Consider the following 14,668-nt stretch of genomic DNA (forward strand, 5'->3'; position numbering starts at 1 on the left):
TACATACACCAAGGTCGCATTAAGCGCATGCCAAACCGGTGCTCAATTCGTCCGTCCAACCAGAGCCGTCCATTGCCACGTTGTTGCGGTATTCCCCTTCGCCCGAAAGGCTCACTCACAATCACCAACGCCACGTCCACGACCCCGTGGGGTTCGCAGCCTGAACCGGCTCAGCCAGGCACTTTTCCCCAACCCCAAGTCTACGGATACCAAGACTCCAAGAGTATTACAAGACAAATCATCTGCGACCTGCGCCTGCACCTGCTTGTGGGGCCTGACGTCGGATTTCCAGAAGCGCCCATCGCCTTCATTGCATCACACACCCTTCACTAACTCACTCATCACTCACTCACTCACTCGGTCATCCTCTCACGCACCCGCACACGCGCACGCTCACACTCTTTTCTTTCCCTCCTTCCGCGCCGCCGCCTTCATCGTAGCCGACAACCCGCTCACTCCCAGTAACGTCGAGTCGCATCCCGGAACTAGTCCTCGAATTCTATTTACTGCATCCCCGTCATCCTGCCTCGACTCCTCTTCACTTCTCGTGGTCAACCCAGTCCCTTACAGTAGTAGCCTGTGGATACTATTGACAATCCGATTGTTTGAAGTGTAACGAGGTGAGTGACAGGTGCCCATACTGACCTGTGCCTCTGTGTCTCTGCTTGTCCTCGTGCTAGACAGGTCCATCTGACGGATGCCTTCACCGAGGACGACCAGGCAGCATGTCTTGACCAAAGAGCCAGCCATCTCTAACTAAGCTATTGTACAGAAGTCAACTTCAACTTGACAAATCGTCAATCTCGCCCGCAAATTCTTCTCTACTCCAACTACGTTCAACATTTTCATCTAAAAAGATAACCAGCGGCCGCAAACAGCTGGTTCGACTGCGCCGGTAGGTGACATTGCTTTTCTTTCCCCTGTCTTGCTTCGTCTTTTATCCATAAAGTCTCGGCAGATTACGAAACTGGCCGCACCCATATTATCATTTCGCATCGGGCCTGCGGAGCGAGTTTCACAAGCCAAGCTCCCCTCTGCCTCCCAGGGCCTGACCCAGCCAGCGCGGATTTCCCGAAGTGTCAGTCCCCTCCCCGTTTCCTGTCTTCCGCCAGCCCAATCAAGCGCTTGCTTCCGGCCTTGCGGTACGATGCCTCAAGACCTCTGTTCCACATGTGAAAGGACGTCCTGTTCCTCGAGATGAGACCCCGGGACCCCAGAGTGAACTGGTATCTGCATGCCAGCCCCATCCTAGTCGTCTTTGTGGGGGGTTCCACTTGATCCCATCTCGTCTGTACTTCGTACCTATCTCATCCGCCTTACAGATGTGCCTCTTTCTCAGTATGCTAGTGCCTACCACCCTGACTTCACTTTGTCAGCCTCTCCCTCTCTCTTCCGAACTTCCTTAGGCCCGTCGATATATCCCTAGTCCATTCCCCTTCCTGTAGCCGAGCTGTCTCCTCTTTTCTCTCTTCCCTCCCTCCCTATCTATTACACTATTCTCAGTCGTCCAGATGTTGTAGCATTGTCTGGTGTAATGCCACCTTTTTGCTTCCAAGACTGCCACTACTTCTACCGCACGGCGCTGCGCGGATTGAACATCAGCACCAACGTCTCGCCTCTCTACGCATAAAGAAAGGACCTACCTTCCGCTAACAACCATGCCCACTCAAGTCAGAATCTTTTCGCGACCTAGGCCACTCGGTGAGACTCTCGAAAAGGCCATTCCTCCTTCCTCGGTTCCACGTTCCATCCCAGACACCTCAGATCTTTGGAAACAAGTCGAACCGTCAAAACCGAAGCAGAGTACAGAAGCCACTCGCTCTATGGCAGTATACACAGACAAGTCCGTCGAGGGCGGTGTCACATTCGCTGCCCAGGAAAAGCTCAAGCATTTGCCTATCCCCGAATTGGAAGCCACCGCGCAAAAGTATCTCACTGCCCTCAAGCCGTTACAGTCTGCGCGAGAACATTCGGAGACCAAGCAGGCGCTACAGGACTTCCTGAAGCACGATGGCCCGGCTTTGCAGGAAAAGCTGAAGACGTACGCACAGGACAAGACCAGTTATATTGAACAATTTTGTAAGCCCATCTGCACCTGTTGGCTCAATCTTGACTGACAACCCACTTATAAGGGTATGATTCATACCTAAACTTTGATAACCCGGTTGTCCTTAATCTCAACCCGTTTTTCCTGCTGGAAGATGATCCCACTCCTGCAAGAAACAACCAAGTGACCCGAGCGGCATCGCTCGTGGTGTCGGCCCTGGAGTTCGTAAGAGCAGTTCGCAAGGAAGAGTTGCCTCCAGACACGGTTAAAGGCCAGCCTCTTTGCATGTACCAATACTCTAGGCTCTTCGGAACAGCACGTGTACCCACGGAAAATGGATGCCAGATCGAGCAGGACCCAGAGTCAAAGCACATCATTGTCATGTGCCACGGCCAATTCTACTGGTTCGACGTTTTGGACGACAACAATGATCTCATCATGAGCGAGAAAGATGTGTCCATCAACCTGCAGACCATCATCGACGATGCTGCCCAAACGCCGATTCAGGATGCGGCCAAGGGGGCCCTTGGCGTTCTCAGCACGGAAAACCGGAAGATCTGGTCAGGACTGAGAGATGTCCTGACACGGGAAGAAGGTTCAAACAACGCCGACTGCTTGGGCATTGTCGATTCGGCCCTTTTCGTTCTGTGTCTCGACTACACCGAGCCGGTTGACGCTGACGCTCTTTGTGGTAATATGCTATGCGGCACCAGCTTGGTCGAGAAGGGTGTGCAAATCGGAACCTGTACCAACAGATGGTACGACAAGCTGCAAATTATTGTATGCAAGAACGGTAGCGCCGGAATCAACTTTGAGCACACAGGTGTCGACGGTCACACGGTGCTGCGATTCGCCAGCGATGTGTACACGGACACCATCCTCCGCTTCGCCCGGACCATCAACGGCCAAGCCCCGACCCTCTGGGCCTCCACCAGCCCGGACCCGGCGAAGCGCGATCCGGACAGCTTCGGCGAGGTCAACACAACGCCGCACAAGCTCGAGTGGGACATGAACCCGGAGCTCAGCGTCGCCGTTCGTTTTGCAGAGACCCGTCTCGCCGACCTCATTGAGCAAAATGAGTTCAAGACGCTCGACTTTAAGCACTACGGCAAGAATTTCATGACCTCAATGGGCTTCTCCCCCGACGCCTTTGTGCAGATGGCCTTCCAGGCCGCCTACTACGGGCTCTACGGCCGTGTCGAGTGCACCTACGAACCCGCCATGACCAAGATCTTCCTCCACGGCCGCACCGAGGCCATCCGCAGCGTCTCGGACGAGTCGGTCAACTTTGTCCAGACGTTTTGGGCTGACAACCCAGCCGAGCACAAGGTCGAGGCCCTGAGGAAGGCGTGCCAGCGACACGTCAACAGCACGCGCGAATGCGCCAAGGCAGAGGGCTGCGACCGCCACCTCTACGCCCTCTTCTGCACCTGGCAGCGCTCCATGGACGATGAGGTCTCCGGTAGCTCCAACGGCTACTCGAGCCCCATCGACGCCCTCTCGGAGCAGGACGTCAGCGAGTCCGCCGTCGGGAGCCCCGGCCGGGATTCGGTGCTCTCCCTCAACGGCGCCGAGCTGCAGTCCTCTTCTACTGGCCGCGCCCGCGGCGACAGCACCAACTCGCGCAACGGCAACAATCAGGCCTCGATGCCACAAATCTTCGCCGACTCGGGCTGGGACAAGCTTAACAACACAATCATGTCGACATCAAACTGCGGCAACCCCTCCCTGCGCCAGTTCGGCTTCGGCCCCACGTCGGGTGACGGCTTCGGCATTGGCTACATCATCAAGGACGAGAGCATCTCCATCTGCGTGTCGAGTAAGCACCGCCAGACAAAACGCTTCGTCGATACGCTTGAGAGCTACCTCCTCGAGGTGCGACGGATCCTCCGCATCACGTCCCGCCGCGGCACCGGCGGTGCGGGCATGGGCGCCGCCAAGCAGACACGCGCGCGCGAGCTCGATCTCCAGGCGAGGCCGAAGCCGCCGAAGGGGATCAAGTCGCGCGGCCGGCTTATTACCGCGCACGACGCCATCAAGACCTCTGTCGCGAGGTCTTCGACGGGCACGCAGTCGCCTACGGAGGAGAGTGTTACGCTTAGTGAGGATGATGAGCTTGGAGGATGTAAGTTGCTCTTTCATTTCGTTCAAATTCCATTTCAAATAGCTTTTGCTGACACTAAATGTGTATAGACGGCTTTTTTGACGCAGGCATGCTTCTCCAAGCACTCAAGGCTCGCGGAGAGAACATGGACCCCGGAGAGACAAAACCCTCTGAGCGCGCGGCAGTACAGGCGCGCCGGAGGGAGATTGGGAAGAAGCTGCGGCTGATTGACTATTAGCGTTGTCTGGATGGACGGGTAGAAGCATCGTGGGACCGTGACTGCGCCGCATCACGGAGAAATGCTGTGGTATTTGCTGCGTGTGTGAGCTGATCTGTGTTGGTATACACGTCAGCAGAGCAAGGTCTTTTTGGCCAGTACGAAGCTCGATATTCGTATATTGAAGCGTGTAAATAGGGTATCGAGGAAGAAGTTTACCCCTTTGGATACACAGCGCGCGAAGGAGGGAATAAATCTACTTAGATTGTGTTTCCAAGTCCCAAGACTATTTCTCACGCAATCGAGTGGCCTCGTGACATTTCGCTACTTCTACACCGTCCATCTGCCTTCTTTAGTAGCCGGCTGTACTTGAGGCATTATAGATCAGCGAGCCAGTCTTGGGCTGATCACCTTGCAAAGGCGCGGATACCGCCTCTGGGGAACATGCCTGTGATGTATTTGCGCTTGCTCGAAGGAAGACATTTCCTAGTGAGTCTGGATCCAATATACTTTCGAGGAGTATTTTTCTTCATCATCCAGCATGTATCCTCTACAGAATATACCTTAAGGAGACGTAGTAGAGAGGTAGCAACAGGGGTAGTTGTCATAAGGAAGGGGAAAGCGATAGTAATAAAGGCGGTTGACATAAGGACGAGAGTAGGGGTAATAATGGAGGTAGTTGTTGTTAGTAAAGTAATACTTATTCGTTGACCGGAGTCCTGTTTCGTCGTTGACTCTTAATGCCCTCCTTGGTATCCTAGTCCATAAACGTTGCACGAAACTGCTGTGCCTGCTGCGTGTCGAGTACGATCTTTACACGTGTTGGAACTTTTTGATTCACTCTGTAACGTTACTCCAATCCGGAAGTGTCAAAGGATCAATTTTTCTCGATTGATCTCAGAACCGTGCTCAGATATCATTAAAGACGAAGGGCGAATCAACCTCTCAAAGGCCCGTCAGTCCCCGTCAAAACCAAGAGGCTCATACACATCTCTTTGTAAGATAGCAACCTTCATTAGGATATAAATCATAAAGCCCGAGTCTGGTACAACCCCAATACACCAAGTTCGCCCTGGACGGGCGGTCGGGTGGTCGCTACTGTCTGTGTAGCTTACCAACTCACCGCTTCCACGAAGAAGAAACTTTCCCAAATAAGATACACAAATTTATACACAGAAACACAAAAGCCTCATGTCGTAACAACGACGATGAAGATTGACAACAGCTTCCACCGCCTCACAAACGCAACTAGGCAAGCTCGTGCATCTGCCCCTTGTGCCCATCGCCACTCGCAGGCGCCTCGTGAATTGTCGGCTGTGGCTGCCCACCACCGCCAAACTGCTGGAAGCCGCCTTGTGGGTGATTCGGGCTGACGGGCCGCGTGCTGAGGCGATTACTGTGCGTTCCCTGAGACATGGCACTGGGGCTCGTCGTGTCCGCGCGATCGGGGACCGCCATGTTACCGCTGTAGTAGGGTTGCTGGTAGCCGCCGCCCTGTTGGGGAGGGGGAGGGGGCGTGCTGCCGTAGTGTTGCTGCGGATATCCGCCCTGGCCATCGTACTTTGGCTCGTAGAAGGAGTGCGTTTGTGTTTGGGCGGCATACGGTGCCGGCGAGCCTTGGGGCGCCGGAGCGTAGCCCATTGGTGGTGGCTGATGCTGTTGCTGCTGGTTCATCATGGGAGGTTGGCCGTGCGGTCCGGGTCCGGGTTGCTGCTGCGTCTTCTTCTTTTTGCGGAGGATAAAGAAGATTCCAAAGCCGATGAGTGCGATGACGGCGATGCCGCCGATGACGCCTCCGACGATGGCACCGACGGGGGTCGAGGACTTGCTGTTGTTATTGTTGTTGATCCCGCCATTATTATCGTTGTCAGGAGAGGTAGTTATAGAGGGCGCGGACACGGAACCACTGGCGGTGCCTGTGATGACTCCGGAGCTGGCTGGCCGGATGACACTGCTGGATGTGGTGTCGTCTGTCAGGGCGAGCGGTGTCCAGTTGCGCGCCGGTCCGCCGGCGTAAGTGGTCGTCGCGGCTTGCGGGGTCGAGATATCTGCCGTATTACACCAGTAGTCAAAGATGCCGTCTGCGAAGGAGATGGTGTTGCAGTATGGTCGAGCAGTGTTGGTACTGAACACGATATCAGTCTTTTAGAGTACTCATCACGTCTGGAGAAAGAACCATCTTCGAGATCATACATACCATTTCAAGGTGAAGCGATCAACAAGACAGCCACCATCACAGAGACTAGACGACGAGACCTGTTTAGAATCGTAGCATGTCCGCCGGGCACCACAATCACTGGCGTCACAACAGGCAACTCGGCCAGGGGTATTTCTGTTCACCGATGTGAAGAAGATGCAGCTGGCGGCGGTCCCGCATGTGTATGCCGCGCCGGCACGCCCAGAGATGTAGCCACAAGTGTTATCTGGTGCAACGAGGACTGTGGTTGTTGTTGATGCTTGCCTTTTCCTCAAGTCAGCGTAAGCGGGGGCCTTGGTCGGCTGAGGGCTGAATTGGTCGAGAGGAAAGTTGAATGAAGTGGTAGCCTGGGGGAGTTCGTAGATCTTGGCATTGGCAAGGCTTGAGAGAGCCGCCAAACCAGCGAGGGACTTGAATTTGTTCACCATGTTGATTGAACTTTGAACAGGTTTAATGAGACTGGCGAGGACTCGATCTACAGTATTGTGCGTCAAGTTGACTCGAGGGAGACCAAACAAGACAGAAGAGAAGGGGAACACCGCTCGTAGAGCGGGTGGGCTAAATGTCTTGGTTATAAACCTAGCCCTCTTTGTATTCCCGTATCTGTTTCCATCGTTGTTGTTCCACAAAGGGCGCTCTCGGGGCACTGACCCAAGGTACGAGTTATCTTGATAGTGAGCTATGAGGTGTAAGCACCGCCCGGGACCGGTTCATGCTCGGATTGACTTCAACAGCAGATCCGCGAATTGCTCAGCCCTAGACTAGCTAGAGAGCTTAGTTTTCTGGGAGGATGGGCTAGTCAGGCATCTGGGGTCTAACCAGGCCAATTGCAGAAGAGATAGATCATTGTGGCTTGCCAAAGCTGAATAACAAGAGTGCTTTTAGCGTGGACAGAAAGAGAGGAACAAAAGCCACCGGGGCTGCTGCACCAAGGGTGAGCAGGAAGAGAATGGCGGGGGTGGAGACAAAGACATGGCAGAAGAATAGAAGCTGGGACAAAGTGTTGTTGCGCAGGGAGGATAAGACGTCCCAGAAATAGCAGATTATTCGGTCTTTAGGAAGATACTTCACCACAGAGTGTAGCCAAAATGTAGCACAAAAGACTTGCTGCAAGCGCCGTCGAATTGATAAGACTCTGATGAGGGATTGGCGGCTGTCGTGCAAGTCTGGAAGCTATGGCAATACTGTTGCCTAGATCTAGGGTCTTCTCGAAGAGCATATGACGAACCCTGATAAATGGGCCAGTGGGGTCTTGTTCCCTCCCAAGAGGACGCCGAAGGTGAAGATCGGATCCTTCCTCGCTGGAACCGAGAGTGCCATAAGCATCATACTTTGCCGTTGGAAGTCAGGTTTCCCGTTGTTAGCGTGTTGATCGAGGACTATCCGGCGTGTGAGTCTGGCGCCCTTAGGCCATCGCGGACTAGCTTTCGACGAAGGTATGCTGCACTAGTCCTCTCTCGCATTTGCTAGTTAGACAAGACCACCGCCTGAAAGCAGGCTTCAGCCTCGGGCCTGTGCTTGTTTCCCTAGGTCAGGTTTAGATGGGAAAACGGCCCCATAGCTCAATTGATTTCGGAATCAGTAGCTAATATGCGACTCTCTGGTCTTTTTCGTTGCCTTGTGCTTGTTTCTTCAAATTGCGAAAGCGGATAGCTAGCGGCTCCCGCCTGAACACCATCGGTGCTACAAGATATATGCTCCGTCTGCCATCTGTTCCCAAAGCGGGCGTGCGAAAGAACGTGTGAAGAACGATCAAAACAACACGTCTTGCCAATCGAGGATGTCTACCGAGAAGTTGGACAGGTTGGCCGGAATTTTAGTGGCTAAAATGGCACCATAGCTAGGCAAACCGTTGAGAGGCACAGAATACTGTTAGAGAGATGCTTCGGGAAAGTCTACAAGAGGTGCAACGAAAGAGGAGGCGTGAACCCTCTGCTAGCCTCCTGCAAAGCTCTTATCGACACATTGCTTAAAGCTCGTTGATGTTGGGAACATACACCCATGGCGCCAACATATGTGCCTTTCCTCTGCAATGACAACTGCCATCATTACTTCATCGTAAAGGGTCTCACGCTGTGAATTGATAAGCCCTTTTCGGCGGTCAGGTTGAATCGCAAAACAAGCTCTCAGCTGCTGCCATCTAGCACATCGCCGCCCAAGCATCGAGGGCAAAGACACCTCCCCGCCTGAATTAGATTCCATACTAAGTAGTGGTCTTGAGGCAATACTATAAAATTGTGTCAGAAATCTACCTGGTGGTTATGCAGGTGTTCTGCTGCTTCTTTGGTGATCGCTGTGGGAATCGAACCCACACTCCGCAGAGCTGCCAAAGCGACCTTTGAGACCGAAGTCTAAGGAAGTGGCCCCATTGTAAGATGGAGATCGTCCATCATGGGAGATTTACATAGCTTACTATGGAAAGAGGGAAGAAGGTGGTTACCCATGGGGAGGTTGGAGGTGAAGAAGGGGTAACACCTTGAGGGAGGGAGATAAAGCAGGTTATAAGCTCGGGTAGAATGTAGATGAGAATATTTTCAGAGTCATACTGCTGTTGCTCAGTCGTCTTACTGAGGCACAGGCATATCAGGGTCAAGTACCTCATAAGTATGGTTGACACTCTCGGCAAGCAGTGCGCCCTCCTCCTTCTCCTAGCGTGCTGGGGTCTTGTCAACCTCGTACGCCACGAGTATGAGTAACAGTAAGTGTAGCATCCGTCGCGACTAGGTTTGACGACCGGGGCAAGAGTAGGGATAACGACAACGGCAAGAGTGAGGTTGACAACGGCAGTGAAAGTAGGGTTGGCGGTGGCGGCAGCTCGACTCCGTAGCTGACGCTGTGTATTGATCAAGGTAGTATGGAGAAGAGACAACGGGATCGATATACACTTACATTTAATGAACGTATTTTTTCTCAAACTCTCCACAGTGACCATTCGACCGAAAAGTTCAAACCCGGGCGGTAGTACTTCGAGTGCCACGGCGCAAGCAGGCCTAGTTGCGAACACCACGTTGACGACTCCGCCGTGCCTTAATGCCCGAAACCTCGGGTTGATCGGAGACGTCCAGTCAAAGACAACGTCACTAGTAGCCGCGCGCGCGACAAGAGTCCCAAAGATTGCCTCCACTGTGTCGTAATCGACAGTGAGATCGGCATTCGTCAGCGTCAGAACTTTTCTGCGCTTGAGGCCCGTTGAGGCTGTGGAAAGATTGGGCGTCGAGGGGTCTGTTATTCGAGGCCATTCACATCATATTAATGTGATCATGTTAATCTTTAACGATAGCTTGAGGAGTTCAGCGCTTACTTCCCTGTCGACTAGATTCCGATCAACAGCGTTGGCTTGATGGTGTGATTTTCGAACTGAAAGCCAAAGTTACGAGTGCAGGATGTGTTGTACAAGTAGAAGTAGAAGAATGAAGTCGAATATAATCAGGGTGAAGTCCATGTCATCGTCGTCGATGGAATCTGTGGGAGAGGGGAGAAGGTGAAGATGCGCAGGGCAGAGGCCGTTCCTTTTGCTGAATGTAGACTTTGTCATTGAGTCGCGGGCCACCTACTACCCACCTTCCACCTACCTTACATACTACGGTGTTGATATCAATTTGACGGCAGGTGCGCCCCTCCGTCTTAAATCTTGGCCTGATATGGCAGATGAATAGCCTTCTTCAGTTGGGATTGACGAGAGTCAGAGGAAATTCGCCATCAATAATTCGCGTCAAAGAGAAAAGGAAACCGGTCCTATTTGCATACGTATTGACCATGTTGATTGCTGCAGCAAAGGCCATGTAGCCAACAGAGCAAAATTCGCAGATATCCCATTCCAAAACATCAGTAGAAGGTACCTCTGCCATGCGTCCCCCTTTCTGGGTAGGTAGGAAGGCAGGCAGGCGCTTGATTGGAAGACAACTTCCGCTTAGATAGTGCGCTATTGCTTGACGCCCCTCAGTGGCTCGCTGGAGGCCAAGGATGCTTTGCGATTGGAAGATAGCTCTTCCTCTAACCGCTTTCAAACCTCGCCCCTCTAATCTCTGTACTCCACTGTTAAGGTTCCATTGTATCCGTCGGGTCGATTGTCTCTCTGCACCGACATAAGGTAGCCCACCGATAGATCCCTCCAAGTCTAGGGCCTCGAATCGAACCGAGAACGAGGCACCAGGCGTAGTCAGAGTTGGCGACGAGGCGATGAAGATCTTTCTTATTGACTAGTATACCAGCCTTAGTTGCATACCTCTGAGGCTTGTTGGCTGGGCATGCTATGATTCGCCAATGTCAGCGTTGTCTGGGTTGCCCAGGCGTCTTGCCTACAGTATTGCCAAATTTGTGGTGCCGTTTCTTTGGCACAAAAAACATGAATCATTCACATGAATTGATTCATTATACTGAATGGAAAGCAACCATTTATCAGTCTCTGGGAGTCGGTGTTATATGTGAGAGGGCCTATACCTCTCAATCACGATACTGATTAGCTACTACGGCAGAATAGTGACATGCTGGTGACTGTGCTGGCACCAATGAACCCAGCCTGAGACAGGATCTCAAATCATCACAACTATATAATTAAGCAACGATTTGTTAAAGCTACCGGTAATCAAGTACCAAAGACGTTTGTGGGAGAGAAAGCCAAGGATGAAGAGATGGTCTAACTTCAAATTGGGCTTGAAAATCTGCCCGCCGTCCCCAATGAACATGCTTCCGTCGCTCTCAAGCTAGATATGCCGGGATTTTAGAGATGGGATAGCCTACCTGCTGTGTTCAACATTTTGGTAGCAAAAACTTTTACCGCTTGAGTCCTTTTCCCATGTGCAAACTAATTCCACCATGCAAGCAATCCCGCTTCTTCATCCATACTTCGAGGTCTGACACCCTTCTCCCTCTTTTTGTGAGTACTACCCATCTTCCTCCATGGGTCATACCCTTAGACTTCGGCCTTCAAGCGTCGTTTTTGCTTCGGTAGCTGGCGTCTCTGACATCGTTGTCCTGCGTGAGCATGATGATGATACCTGGGAACGGACTTGAGTCCCAAGCGATGAAGTATCACATTGAAATAATGACCGACCCAGCACCCGAGGCGGGCCATTCAGAGACGCATTATATCAGACCCGTCTTCTACTTGCGTGCTGACAGGCTATCGACAACGGCAGATATATAAGAAGTCTATGTCAATGCCCAAGCATGACTAAGTAAAGGTGCTATCAGCCCCGCGGTGGACGTTAAACTCGAACACTTCGCGGGCGTGAGAGCGGACACAGCCCGCCTCCCTATACACTCAAAATAATGAGATTGGGATCAGTTATAAGATCATAGTGAAAGTTTAAAAAGCATGCATATCGCAAAAAGGGATTGGTTGCTTTAACTGCTTAAGTCATTTGGCTATTTTGACTCTATGCCAGTGCCAGCAGATCTCAACCAGTGGGTGTGATGACATAATCAACAATGACCACCATCAGGTACGTACCTAGCCGAGGGAATCATCAACCTCTCTCCATTGGCTCTGTCTTTGTGATGATGGCGTGCATCAATACCTTCCATACATGTAGGTGAATACGCGCTCGTTTGCAAGATCAATCCTGGCCATAACTTCCCATTCCGTGTAACTGACACGCTACGACAAGAAGCAGCGACGCGGCCTTGGCGATCAGATCTTATCAAACATTTCACTTCAACTAATTCGACTGGCCGAACACCTCATAATGGCTCTCAAGCTCCTGTGACGATTCTTGTTCACATCTCACTCACCAGGCCTTACCATCGCAAGACATCAACTCTTCAGAATACATCGGAGACAGGAGACTTTAAAGAGAATATAGAGGCCATTCGACAATCCATGCCGCCGGACTCTCTTCACATGCCATGTCCGACCTGCTTCAACTGATACCTGACTTCCCTGTTAGGCAGTTTGCTGGACTGTTGCAGACTCTGGAACGCCATCAGCTTTCCGTCACAGATTTACTAACTCAGGATGTCGTTGACATAGGCAAGCGCACTCAACTGCCTTTGCTTGACATCAAAAGACTTTGCGCTGCCGTCGTCGATGCCCTCCATCGCGACTTTGGCTCTGCCAACGAGCCGCCAAAGGCTAGCCGGTTTCTCAAGCGCTCTCTGACGGATCTTGAGAATCAATGGTCTACCATTAGCACTCTAGACGACTCTCTTGACCGAGCTTTGGGGGGAGGAATCCCAGCCGGCTATGTGACCGAGATCACGGGCGAAAGCGGCGCTGGAAAAACGCAATTTCTGCTATCCTTATTGCTGGCCGTTCAATTGCCGCCGCCGTATGGCTTAGGGCGCCCGGCCATATACATCACAACAGAGGCTCAGTTGTCCACCAAGCGTCTATCGCAAATACTGTCATCCAATCCGCGGTTCGCAGACCTCTCACCGGAAGACAAGCCGTCTCTAGACGGTATCCTCAGCACTTCGACACCTGACCTTGAGTCACAGGAGCACATTCTCCAATTTCAAGTCCCCGTAGAGGTTGAGAGGCGGAATACTGGACTCATCGTCTTGGACTCTGTCGCCTCTAACTATCGAGCCGAATTTGAGCGAGGGGCTCTTGGTAATCATGGGTCAAATATGGGAGCCCGAAGCAACGAACTCACGCGACTTGGAGCCTTGCTTAGAGAGCTGGCCCAAACATACAACTTGGCTGTTGTTGTCGCCAACCAAGTCGCGGATCGCTTCTCCAGTCCTTTTGCGCCCGTGGCGACCCCTAGAGCGGCGCCCACGGCCGCTGCTCCGAGTTTCACCCAGGAAAGCCCACTGGCATCGCGGAGCAGAGGGCTGAGAGCTTTCTCACCGTCGGCGGTCGAACCGACATCGTCCATAGCTGAACATGTTCGTTCTAGTATGCCTGAACCTCCCGGCCTGGATGACTTCGGCCCGCCTGCGCCTCCCGCGCTCGCATTTGACCACCAGCAACGATGGTTCACGGGATGGGGCGACGATCCGTTTGCAGACTATGGGCTCAAAACGCCCAGTCTAGGTCTTGTGTGGTCAACACAGATTGCGTGCCGCATCGCGCTTTTCAAGAAGCCCGTGTATGGAGTGCATCGGCACATAGAAGATGAAGCCGATGATCGGGGCATGCCGGCGCTCAAGAACTGGCGACGATGGATGAAAGTGGTCTTCGCTCCTCACTCGAGAGCTACGGGGCAGGGTTTGGATGGCGCTGTCGAGTTTTCAGTGACCATGGCTGGACTGAAAGCTGTGACCAAAAAAGAAGCCGATGACAACTGAAGCGGCAGCTTCTTTACAGACTTCGATATCATGAGTAGTTTCTCTAGTAGAGGAAAATTGACTGATCGGCAGTCAAAATCGACAATCTTACTACTCGCAGGGATAAAATTGTCACGTTGATGCCTGCCGGTCATCATCATTCATCATTTGAGGCCACTCAATAGTAGTGTAGCCATCATCATCTTACAAAGCAATGGAAGTAGAAGGTGGTGCGAAGTAATAAGTCAAGGGCAGTTAGGACTCCTATCTAGTGAACTAACTTTCAGGAGGGAAGGACAAAGAGATTCATCACCTTTGGGGGTGGCAGTGCTACTTTGGAGTTCCTTTTCTGACAATCATCAACCGTGTCATATATCAAAAGGGAATGGAAAGTCAGCCAAGGTCTGCACGTGTAAGTAGATATGCGGGATGAGTGAGGTTGAAGACCTGAAAAGCTCCACATGAACCGCAGAATGTGGTGTCTTGGCACCAACGGCCTCACCCCCAGATAAAGGGATACCTGTCAAGGTCACTGCTCTGGGGATACCCGTATTGCCCAAAACTTGCTTTATGTGGCAATGGCTCATGGAGCAAGGGTATTAGGAGATGATAGAACCGGAATTGATGGTAAGAAACGAAACAAGCTTTCCAACGTTGAGAGAGCCCCCAGATCAGATACTACCCGACATTTTGAAAGGAAACTTTTTCGCCGCAGGTCGCAGCTGCTGGCGGAGGCGTTTCATGGAAGACGAATAGCACTTGACCCCCTGATATTAAGGACTGCAGGAACGAGGACGGACCCCGGCACCTGCTTACGTACTGCATCCGGAATCCGATGTCCCAGAAGTAGTGTGGAGGCGCAGACACCCGACCTGGAGGACGCCACTGGAT

General features: G+C 52.3%; 4 protein-coding genes across 4 annotated transcripts; 2 read left to right on the forward strand and 2 right to left on the reverse strand.

Moving 5' to 3' along the window:
* Window positions 1-1,658: 1,658 nt before the first annotated feature.
* CPAR01_06216 (choline/Carnitine O-acyltransferase) lies at window positions 1,659-4,389 on the forward strand (the record flags this gene model as incomplete). Its single annotated transcript, XM_060490490.1, has 3 exons — window positions 1,659-2,079; window positions 2,133-4,172; window positions 4,241-4,389. 3 exons carry the CDS (start codon window positions 1,659-1,661, stop codon window positions 4,387-4,389), a joined length of 2,610 nt encoding a protein of 869 aa, XP_060351956.1.
* A 1,227-nt stretch (window positions 4,390-5,616) lies between these two features.
* Window positions 5,617-6,993, reverse strand: CPAR01_06217 (uncharacterized protein; the record flags this gene model as incomplete). Its single annotated transcript, XM_060490491.1, has 2 exons — window positions 5,617-6,493; window positions 6,566-6,993. The coding sequence occupies 2 exons, from the start codon at window positions 6,991-6,993 to the stop codon at window positions 5,617-5,619; spliced, it is 1,305 nt and encodes a 434-aa protein (XP_060351957.1).
* A 2,292-nt stretch (window positions 6,994-9,285) lies between these two features.
* CPAR01_06218 (uncharacterized protein) lies at window positions 9,286-9,497 on the reverse strand (the record flags this gene model as incomplete). The annotated part of the gene is made up of 2 exons (XM_060490492.1): window positions 9,286-9,398; window positions 9,455-9,497. 2 exons carry the CDS (start codon window positions 9,495-9,497, stop codon window positions 9,286-9,288), a joined length of 156 nt encoding a protein of 51 aa, XP_060351958.1.
* A 2,915-nt stretch (window positions 9,498-12,412) lies between these two features.
* On the forward strand, window positions 12,413-13,798 carry CPAR01_06219 (DNA repair protein RAD57; the record flags this gene model as incomplete). Its single annotated transcript, XM_060490493.1, has 1 exon — window positions 12,413-13,798. The coding sequence occupies one exon, from the start codon at window positions 12,413-12,415 to the stop codon at window positions 13,796-13,798; it is 1,386 nt and encodes a 461-aa protein (XP_060351959.1).
* Window positions 13,799-14,668: the final 870 nt, after the last annotated feature.

Source organism: Colletotrichum paranaense (genome assembly GCF_030867605.1).
Source record: "Colletotrichum paranaense strain IMI 384185 chromosome Unknown Scaffold_4.1, whole genome shotgun sequence".
NCBI classification, from domain to species: Eukaryota; Fungi; Ascomycota; class Sordariomycetes; order Glomerellales; family Glomerellaceae; genus Colletotrichum; species Colletotrichum paranaense.